The sequence below is a fragment of the Myotis davidii genome, unplaced genomic scaffold (assembly GCF_000327345.1).
Source record: "Myotis davidii unplaced genomic scaffold, ASM32734v1 scaffold238, whole genome shotgun sequence".
NCBI classification, from domain to species: Eukaryota; Metazoa; Chordata; class Mammalia; order Chiroptera; family Vespertilionidae; genus Myotis; species Myotis davidii.
The window spans coordinates 7,343,809-7,355,058 of NW_006293779.1; the positions used below are offsets into that span (position 1 = coordinate 7,343,809).

General features: G+C 39.0%; 1 protein-coding gene across 6 annotated transcripts in view; it reads left to right on the forward strand.

Annotated features, from left to right (window-relative positions):
- Positions 1–11,250, forward strand: part of ATAD2B (ATPase family, AAA domain containing 2B) — a 103,165-nt gene that overhangs the window by 86,871 nt on the left and 5,044 nt on the right. For 4 of the 6 annotated variants that reach the window (XM_015566395.1, XM_015566393.1, XM_015566394.1 and 1 more), the window contains 4 exons: positions 2,269–2,400; positions 5,218–5,904; positions 8,814–8,941; positions 9,593–9,721. In XM_015566395.1, coding sequence (XP_015421881.1) covers positions 2,269–2,400; positions 5,218–5,904; positions 8,814–8,941; positions 9,593–9,721 — 1,076 coding nt within the window. Of the gene's footprint in view, positions 1–2,268; positions 2,401–5,217; positions 5,905–8,813; positions 8,942–9,592; positions 9,722–11,250 lie in introns of those variants that run through there. The other 2 variants (XM_006767538.2, XM_015566396.1) reach the window with 2 other exon arrangements.

Here is an 11,250-nt window from a genome sequence, read left to right on the forward strand (position 1 = left end):
TTAAGCACAGCAAACAGTAGCTTGTATAAAGGCACAGAGATGTGAAATCACGTGGTATATTAGAAGAACTGAAAACTGTTTGGTATTGCTGAAGATGTACAGAGTTGTGAGATTTAGAGCTCAAGAGGTGGGCTGGGTCCAAGGCACTGAAATAATGAAGAAGCTTTTCTTCTACTTCCTCAGAGGCCTTTCCTGGCCACCTAATCTCATTAGGCCCTGGTCATCATTAGCACTTGGCATTTTGTTGTTGTTGTTGTCTCTCCCTTCCTGATTTAGTGCTGGGAATGTCGTGCTTATAGCTCTACTGCAGTCCCCAGAGCTATGTCTGATATGCAACAGGTTTATAAATACATGAAAGAATCAATGCCATGCTGAGGAGCTTGGACTTTATCCTACAGACCAGTGTCTTTCAAAATGGTGTGTCTATTACCCACATTGGCTTGGTCCTAGTCTCAGAGAGTAGTAAGGTTGAAAGCTCAGCACTTGAACAACTATTCAAGAGATTTCTTTATACACTAAAGTTTGAGAACCATTGCCATAGTCAGTAGGAGTCATTGAAGTATTTTAAGCACCGGAATGATTGGTAAATTGCTTTGGCAGCAGGAAATAGCAAGGGCTCAGTGTGGAGGGTAGGGAGATGAGAGACCAGTTAAGAAACTGTTGGAGCCAGTTTAGAAAACAGTTTGGCAGATCTAAAAAGTTAAACATAAAATTTACCATATGACCCAGTGATTCTACTCCTAGAAATCTACTCCAGAGCAATGAAAACACATGTCCACATAAAGACTTATACACGAATGTTCATAGCTGCATTAATCACAGAAACTAAAATCTGGAAACAGCCCAAATGTCTGTCAGCTGGTAATGGGTAAGCAAAATAGGGTGTGTCATATAATGGCATACTGCTCAGCCATAAAAAGGAACAAAGTACTGGTACATGCTACAACATAGGTGAACTACAGAAACATTCATTAAGTGAAACAGTCCAGTCAGAAAAGACCACATATTGTATGATTCCATTTATATGAAATACTCACAAAAAGGTAAGCCGTAGAGACAAAAAGTGGATTAGTGGTTGTCTGGGATAGTTAGCTAAAATTGGATTGCTGTGGTGATTGCACAGTGCTGTAAATTTACTAAAAATCATTTAACTGTATGCTTAAAATGAGTGATTTTTATGTTATGTAAATTGAACTTTAAAACTGTTGTGAGTAACAGCTTTTGGAGTAGTTCAGAGTTTTAATTAGTGAAATGGGGATGAGGATAGAATTAATTTGAGTGATGTGACTGGAAGGAAGGAAGGGCAGGAAGAGTCAAAATTGGCCATGTTAGTGGTTTAATGACTTAGTAGATGCTAATACTGCCAATAGAGATAGGGAATATATAAGAAGGAACAGGTGTTTTTGTTGGGAAAGATATTTGACATGACTTTAGAATATCCAGTTGGAGATATCAAATAGGTAGTTGGATATATGGATTAGAAAAGGTCAAGAGATGTTTGGGCTAAAGATGTGGATTTGGGAATCTTCTATATATATAAAAGGCTAATGTGCAAAGTGTCCCCTTGGAAGTTCGACTGGAAGACTGGGAGTTCAGTCACTTGCTATGATGTATGCTGACCACTAGGGGGTGGCATGGAATAAAGGGAGGCCCCAGGGACCCTACATGTGCACTAATTTCGTGCACCAGGCCTCTAGTTATTATATAATGGTAGTAGAAGCTGAAGGCATGAAGGATACGTTGTGGTGGAAGGTGTTGATTAGAGTGAGAAGAAAAAGGATTCCAGAGACAACCCTGGCAAACATCAACATTTAAGGATCACATAGAACAAAGAAATCTAGTGAAAATTGAGATGGAATGGTTACTCTTATGAAGATCACTGCAGTGTGATGTGATGGGCAGCTAATGTCAGATGGTAACAGTTCATGTGAATGGGGTTTACTGGCCCCAAAACACACATTCTAAGATTGCAAAAATCATAACTTTTAAACATTATATAATCGTATCTCTCTATAGTCATAAAAATGTGAAATGTGTCCCTTTTTAAGTGTAAGAATCGCCTGCCAAGTTATTTTATTTTTATGATTTTATATCTAGTTTCCTTCCCATCTTAAAACAAAAGATAGTATTTTCATCCAAATTACAAACTGTCCAAGTATAATTAATGACTTTAAAACTTGGTTCTGTATTTCAGATGATTTTTTTAAAACCTGTTGGTTTATGTAGCTAGGAATATTTAAATAGGTGTTGCTTATCTTCTGCTTGCAGGCTTATCGGTAACAGCAGAACAAATAAATCCTCATGGTACTGGAGCTCGGAAGACAGAAACTAGAGTTGAAGAGGCATTTCGGCACAGACAAAGAAATCCAATGGATGCCTGGCACAACTCTGCAAATAAATGTGCGTGTATTTGAGATCATGTTATCCAGTAGTGGGAACAACTGAGAAGGATGCGGATTGCTTAGGCACTGGGTACACAAAGCAAAGCGCTGCTGTTTCCCCACAGCTCTTTTAATCGTCTCTCTTTTCAGAGGTGAAGAGCTTGTGGGGTAAGAGGCTGAATCAGAAGTATATTTCTTTAGCCTTATTTGCCTTTTGCTATCCCCATTCAGTACTTGCTGTTGTAATTGAACTAGGTTTGAATATTTTTAGTTCTAAACTTTGGTATTTGGATAGAGATGTAGAGCCAATAGATTTTTTATTCACTCATCTGCAACCCCAGCCCCTTGCTGTATGCTATACAGGATGTTGTCTTTATGGTTGAAAATGGAAACTGGCTGAAGAGAGTGGCTGATTTGACAGCAGGAAGTTGAGAGAATATTTTGTGCTCAGTTTGAAAAATTGGTACAACCTTCTTTATCTAGTTTTGTTCATGATATATTTTTAGAGAGGGAATACTCAGTGTTTAGGTTTTCACTTTTTCTTATTCATGGTGATCTAAAACAATTTCTAAATGGTATGTTAATTAACATAGCATCTTTCTAATACAGTCCTGATGTTTTACTGAAGATAGCCATCCTTGGACGACCTATGCTGTTCTGGTGTAAAGGTGTGATACTGCTCCAGCTGTCAGTAAGCTGGCCATAATATGTTCTTTCACAAGTGACATTGCCTTTGAATGAATGGGCCATACCTATCTTTTAGCTTGTCCTCTTTGAGATAAGGCATTCATATATGAGAAAATTTGAAGGACTTAGTGGTGCATTTAGTTCCATGAAACTGATTAGAGTTACTTGGCCTAGTTGTACCTGGATTATGTGACACAACACTCTTAATTTAAAACTTAAAATCCTTTACATTCTCTGCACCTAATACCAATACTTATTAACTAAAACAGTTTCAAGTTCCTTTGAATATTAAAATGTTACTTTCAGCTAGTGGTCGCCAACCTTTCAGACCTCATGGACCACCAGTGGTCCGCAGACCACCGGTTGGTGACAGCTGCTTTAAGCTGCAATTGAGTTTTGTTTTTTCTCACCAGTAGATGGCATGTGTGACTCACCATTTGTCTGTTTTACATTAACTTACTTAAGTCATAAATCTAAATATCTAAGGCAGAGTTGCTTTCCTAAGGTCTTAGTTTTGGAAACAAGTTCAGAGATGATATAAAAATTGACTCTAAAGATTGTGCCTCTAGATGGGCTTTTCACATGAAGCATCCCTGAAAAAGGAAATAGTATAAATGTTTACTCCTACCACATACCCGGGGCAATGGAGATTAGCAGTGACTAAAACAAAAATCCCTACTCTGGTAGAGCTTATATTTCTCTTATTTTACTAAAGCCATGCTAACTGTTAGAAGTAATTATATAAGGAGGGGGAAATTTTCTCTAGTTTGACCTCCGCCAAAATGAGAACATTTTCTCTGTTCTTAGCTGAGATGAAAGTGCCAGCAGTAAATTTCCTTCAACGGGGCTCCTGGCCTTTGCTTAGTGTACCTCATACATATCAAGTAACTGGGCTGGCTCTTGAATGAGCAGAGGTCAGCCTCTTGCTCTGGAGTTTCATGGCTTAATGAGGAAAGAAGAGGGGAAACATTAGTTTAGTTGGTTACATGGTTGGAGAATAAGTGAGGCCACAATGTCAGGAGTAACTTGTTAGGTAATAAAGACCTAACAGTTTGGAGCAGAGGTGGGGAACCTTTTATAGCCTTGGGGAAAGAAATGAATTATTTTTACCCTGATGGCTTTCAACCAACCAATATTTAGAATTTGGTGTTAGATACCAGAAGCGATAGGTATGGTGTTTAGTTTAACTAGTTTATAATTAATAACATTTATATTTAAATTTTTAATGCATCTGTCCCAAATTGCAAAATAAGAGTTAACTTTTTGCTTATTTAAGGGACAGTGGGATAGACTTGCTTATATGAGAAATGAAAGATTCCTGGGTCCATCATTACCTGGAAGTGCCAGCTGTCTGCTCAGAAAGCACATGATAGTTTCTAGCATCTAAGTTTAGTCCCTACAACTTTGGTAGGTCTTTCAGTTATGTGAAACATAACTGACCAAACATTTATTTTCAATGTTTTGTTAGTGTTATTGTTGCCACTTTGATAGCAGAGGGCTTAACTTTTCTACATATTTTCAGAAATAACTGCAAGAAATTGGTGTTGCTAGGAGAACCATTTGTGGTAGAGGAGGCTAATAGTTGGCAAACTGGATTGACCATATAACCTTCCTGGGGCTTCTCTCCATGACCGTACTAACTGTGGTTTTTCTGTCTTCTGAAGTAGAGGCAGTGGAGAGGTTTTTTGGAGATATCTATAACTATTCTGTCTCGACATACTGGATCATGCTTTGTTTCTTTTCGTGGCAAAGCAAGCACCTTCCTGGTAGAAATCTAGGACTGGCGCCCCAAATCTTCCAGGCAGACTGGGAGTGTGGTCTGTTCCTAAATGTGTATATTATATTCTGGGCTCCTGGATGTTAGGAATTAGGAACAGCTATTAATTGGAATCTAGGGTAATAGAAAAAAAATTAATGCTGGGTAGTAAATAGGAAATAAATTTAACAGATTTTTATTCCCCAGAGTTCATCCCTGACCTCATATCCATTCCACTTGTAGTTCTGAGGATTAGTCAGCGAGGGTGTCTAGTTTTTGCTTGTGTGTCACACTGGTATGGGTTTACTTTCTTTTGGGTCTTAGTTAATATACATTTGTAAAATAAGTATTGCATTCCAAGTTCTACGTATATTTTTTTTCCCTGTAAAATAGTTCGAGTTCGGAGAAAATCAAGGCGGCGATCACAGTGGGGTAAAGGAATTATTAAGAAAAGGAAAGTCAATAATTTAAAAAAAGATGAAGAGGACACCAAATTTGCAGACTATGAGAATCATACAGAGGGCAGGAAATTGCTAGAGAATGGAGAATTTGAGGTAAGCACTGACTGCCATGAAGAAAATGGAGAGGAGACTGGAGACTTGTCTATGACTAATGATGAATCATCATGTGACGTCATGGACATGGACCAGGGGCAGAGGCTTAACAGTGGAGCAGGCACAAAGGAGAACTTTGCATCTACCGAAGAGGAAAGTTCCAATGAGTCTCTCCTCGTCCACAGCAGCAGCTCTCTGAATCCAGGACAGACTTCTGGGAAAGAGCCTTTCCTTAAAGGAAGTTGCCTCAATGGCGAGGCCTCCACTGACAGTTTTGAAGGAGTCCCAGCTCTGGAGTGTCAGAACGGCAAAGCAGAAGTAGTCCCTTTCTGCAGTAATGGGGATAAATGTAGTAGCTCTGAACAGAAGATTCTTCTGGAGGACCAGTCAAAAGAGAAACCAGAAGCTTCTAATGAAAATCGTGGAGATGATCCTGAGAAACTAGAAGCACTGGAATGTAGCAATAATGAGAAGTTAGAACCTGGCCCCGATGTGGAGGTTAAAGACGCAGAACTGGATAAAGAAGGTAGAGATAATATTTTAATGAATCTTCTGAAGTTTTAAACTCCAGAGTTAATTAATTGCATATTTTGTCTAGCCCTCAGTAACAATGGTTGCCCATTAACTATACCCCTTTGAGAATTTGTTAGTTTTCTAGTTTCTAGTTTCCCTATAAAAGTGTGCATATACATACTACATTTTGGTGAGCATTTCAAAAGGTGTATGATCCAGAATGCTTTGCTTTCCTGGCCGCTTTCACTCTGGCTCCCACTTGATGATCATCCCTATACTAATGGATTTATGACTAAAAGTTGGATACATCCACAGGTGTTAAGAAGATGGAGTTCTAACAAAAGAATTACTGGGATGGGGTGGGGTGGTTTGAGATGACTTAGATACTACAGCAGTGAGGTATATTCAAGTCATGTAGACACATTAAATTATCACTCCTGTTCATTATAATCATGTGACTGAGCTAGGTACTTACACTCTCCAACCCTGTTTTTTCACTTGAGAATGGTGTCACCTAGCTACCACATATGTCATGTATATTAATTGCCTCTCCTGGTACCTGGCATATTCTGAGGAGTATTCATTCTAAGCAGTCACTGGTAGTTGAATCTGAGGGATGTTTAGCCTAAGGGACTCCATTGCTTTGTAGGTCAGTGGTAGAGGAAGGCAGCAGAACCCGCGCTGCCAGATTTGCCTTGTTCTTTCAGTGAGAGCACTCTGCCAGCTCCTGACCTCCTATGGCTGTGTGACTCTTTTAAGAAGAAGCAGAAAGCGGGAGTTGAGGATCTCTAGCCCTACTTTGTTTGTCATTATTCTTTAGCCCATCGTGGGATGGGGTGAGTTAGAGATATAAACAGTCCCATATACATTTTCTTCTTATATGAGGCTATCTTGAAATTTTGTCTAAAAATTGTGCTCAGTTGTGTGGAATATACACTTTACCCTGGTATTTGTATTAGGGGGGGAAAAGGTTTTTGCTGACAGTTTTTTGAGCCCTCTAGCAGAATCAGGAAATAGGAAGATATTACTCAAAGTCTTAGAATTCTTTTAATGGATAAAGAGAGATGTGCTGTTCTTTTTTTTTTAAAATATATTTTATTGATTTTTTACAGAGAGGAAAGGAGAGGGGTAGAGAGGTAGAAACATCGATGAGAGAGAAACATCGATCAGCTGCCTCCTGCACACTCCCTACTGGGGATGTGCCCACAACCAAGGTACATGCCCTTGACCAGAATCGAACCTGGGACCCTTCAGTCCGCAGGCCAACGCTCTATCCACTGAGCCAAACCAGTTAGGGCAATAGAAAATAGTTTTAAGAGCTATATTTGTTCTAGGCTGTCATATAGACAGAACTTAAAAAATGTGTTAAGCTAAGGGTAAGTAATGAATGGGACAGAGTGGAAAAAAGGGAGAGATCTACATGATCCAGCAGAATGGGTTTGAGGGAGGAGTCCTTTTTAATGCTACTTTGCTGTGAGATTTTAGTAAGCTTGCAGAAAATATTTAAAAGGTTCAACTGGTGATCTAAAAGTATTAAAGATATTTGTTGTGTCAAGCTTTACCTGACGTTCTCATTTGTAACTGTCGGGGCAGTGTTACCAAACAGTGGTTCCTAATCGAAGTTCTCAGGCCTCTAGAAGGCAATGGATATAGTAATGAGTATCAGTATGGTCTTAACAAAACTCCTAGTAAGTGTTAATTGAACTGTAAGTCAAGTCTTTCATTCTAAAGGCTGTCTGAAATACAGAATGTCTCTGATGTATTATGGAATATGCTTTTGAAGGCAACATTTTGATTCATTACTTACCTATATAGCAGGCATTGATGAGAAGGATTTGTTTAAAGACTTGGGGATAAGGAGGGAGAAGGAAAGTTCTCCTCAGTCACATTGACATGGACCAGGTCCTGTATAAAATTCTGAAATAGTCTAAGTTTGTCTTGTGTTCCTTCCCCTTGGCCTTAGAGTATTCCTACTTAGGGGAGCACAGGGCTCAGTGGTCTACCTACCTCTGCTCCTGCTCCCGTAAGTGCCTGGTGCTGTCAAATTATGCTCAGCCACCTCAAAAAAATCCCCCCCCCAACCCCCCCACCCAGTACATTTTATCCCAGCAAGATTTTGGGAGGAAAGTATCAGTGGTTCTCAACCTTCCTAATGCTGCGGCCCTTTAATACAGTTCCTCATGTTGTGGTGACCCCCAACCATAAAATTATTTTCATTGCTACTTCATAAGTATAATTTTGCTACTGTTATGAATCGTAATGTAAATATCTGATATGCAGGAAGTATTTTCATTGTTCGTGACCCACAGGTTGAGAACCACTGATAGGTTATACTAATTCACTCTAAGCTAGGAAAGATCACTAGCCCTGTTACACCTTTAATGGATCTAGATTTTTAAGAAATAAATGTTATAACCCAGATCAATTTAGAATAGAATTCTAGGCAGTATAATAGAGAAAAATAAGAAATTTGAGGCAATGTTCAGGAAAATGTTTTACATTAGGAGGCAGATAGGTAGATAGGTTGGCCTCATTTTGTTAGTGTCTGATTTTGTAGGTAGCTTCTCCTCTTCCAGTTCTGAAAGCTCCACATTTTAAAATGATTGCTGTCACAAAGAGAGTGAAAGCTGTTTATCGTTAGTGATTAGAGGTAAAGATCGCTTTTATCTTCCTCTTCGTGAATATATTTATTAGATGATTTTCTAGTATGACTTGGCTTTCATAGTTGAGTTTTAGTTCTCCTTAATTTGGGTTACTTATCCTTACCAAAAAAAAAATCATTTATTGCTGACACTGTTATTCCAAAATGAATACATTCTTATTCCAAAAAGGATTTATGGTGGTTAAATGAATTTATAGTTGGCTAAGCCTGATTCTTCTTAACTTTTACTTGCTGCAGTGCATTTTTTTCCTCAATTGTAGGTGCTTCTAAAGTAAAGAAATATCGTAAATTAATTTTAGAGCAGGCAAAAGCAACAACCCTGGAGCTGGTTCCAGAAGAGCCATCCGAGCCTGTGCCACCTCTTATAGTTGATCATGAGAGATTAAAGGTAAGTTTAGCTATTCCCAGTCAGTTTTAAATGGATGGAAGGAGATTTGAATATGTTTTGTAGGCTACTGAATAAAACTAGTTTTGATCATTTTTTTCTCTTTTTATTGATTACGGTATTACATATGTGTCCTTTTCCCCCATTGCTTCCCCACCCAGCACTCATGCCCTCATCCCCCCGGTGTCTTTGTCCATTTTTTGCTTTAACTAGGAATATATGTGCTTTAGGGCTTCTAGTAAAAAAGAGTCATGGCCATTGGCTGGGTTGCTCAGTTGGTTGGAGCATTGTCCCATACACCAAAAGGTTATGAGTTTGATTTCCAGTTGGGCACATACAGGAGGCAATCGATTGATGTTTTTCTCACATCAATGTTTCCCCTCCCTCCCTCCCTCCTTCCTTCCCGTCTTCTCTCTCTAAGAGTCAGTAAAAAACATACACATATCCTTGGATGCGAATTAAAAAGAAAAGAGTTATGTATGCTTTGTGGGATTTATAAAAATGAGAATTATCTTGCTTATAAACTAAGCCCTAGAATTTTCTAAACTCAGTTCATTGTTACACCTGTAAGTGTCTATTACCTAGCATTGAATATATAACTGTTTCAGTTTGAATAGTGAAATCAAACTTTATTGTTTTTCTAATTTTTCTTAGAAATTGCTTGATTTGTTGGTAGATAAAAGCAACAATCTGACAGTTGATCAACTTGAGAGATTGTATTCTCTTCTTAGTCAGTGCATCTATCATCACCGCAAAGATTATGACAAATCACAACTTATTGAGGTAAGTGCCTGGTTCATCTGGAGAACAAACAGATAAGGGCTTTTACGTGTCCAAAGGAAACATTATTTTAGTCTAGATCTTTTGTCAAGTAACTGAAGAATGTTTTGAAGAATTAAGATTAGTAGGAGAGTCAGTAAAAGTTATAATTTGAAGAACAAAGTCTTAAGTACTATTTTGTTTCAGGACAGAAATAATCTGGGATTTTTTGTTTATCAGAACACAGAAATTCATGGTTCTTGGTTGACACAAAATAGCAGGTGACAGTTCTCCCCTCCCTTGCTTATCACTGAGGAGGTTTATCATGCAGGCCTGTTGAATGTGGGCATGGCCACTCAGTGTCTCCAATGCTCCCCTACTACTGATTGAAAGGAGTTGACATGGAAAAAAAAAGAAAGGAGTTGACAGGGGCACTGGGACTTATTGGCCATCCAGTTAATGGTTAGAAGGAAACTTAAAAAGTCATCTCATTTAATCAGATTTAGTTCTGTAAAATAGTCATGTGAAGGAGTAGTTGTCTTTTGCTTAGACACTTTAGCGGTAAACTATTCCATTTCTAAACAACTTTGGGACATAAGAAAGTTCTTCCTTATAAATATGAACTTATATCTTTGTTCATATAAATTACATCATGAAGGCACACTTCTGCTTTTTGAGTTCATCTGAGCAAATGTAATCCCTCATCTACTCATTAACTGGCTAAGTGATTTAATTAGACTATTTTTGCTCATTTGCCTGTTAGTTTGTTTATCTGGTGATCTAGTTATTAAATATTTATTAAGGACCTACAGTTCCAGATACTGTGCTTGGTGTTGGGGATGCAAAAATTGATTAAGACAATGTCTCTGCTCTCCAGGAGCTTTTCTAAAATAGCAAGGATTTATATGTAAAGGAAGTGATTATTTTCAATATGTAATAAGGAATACTGATTAGACTTGAATTAAGGAAGACAGCATTTAAAGATTGTACCACCCAAGTGGTACAATCACATTGTCACAATTTTATGAATTTATACTGTCATTATACAATATCTATCTAATCCTCCTATATAATAAAAGGCTATTATGCAAATCAACCAAACAGCAGAACAGCTGGTTGCTATGACATGCACTGACCACCAGGGGGCAGATGCTCAACACAGGCGGAGCACCACTCAGCCAGAAGCTCTGGGCCCGGCTCATGGCTGGTGAACACAGTGCAGACATCCCCTGAGCGCTCCCGAACTACGAGAGGGCACAGGCTGGGCTGAAGGACCCCCGAGTGCACGAATTTCGTGCACTGGGTCTCTAGTCCTATCTAATAAAAGAGAAACATGGTAATTGACCGTACCTTCGCTACGCCTCCCATAGGCTAATCAGCACAATATGCAAATTAACCGCCAACAAAGATGGCAGCTAATTTGCATACTGCAGGCAGGGCGAGACAGTGCGATCTGCCTGCCCCATGCCCTGCCCCACCGGGCCTGCAGTCCGTGTGCACGGCCCAGTGGCCGGCGGGGCCTGCAGTCTGTGTGTGCGGCCTGGCGGGTGGTG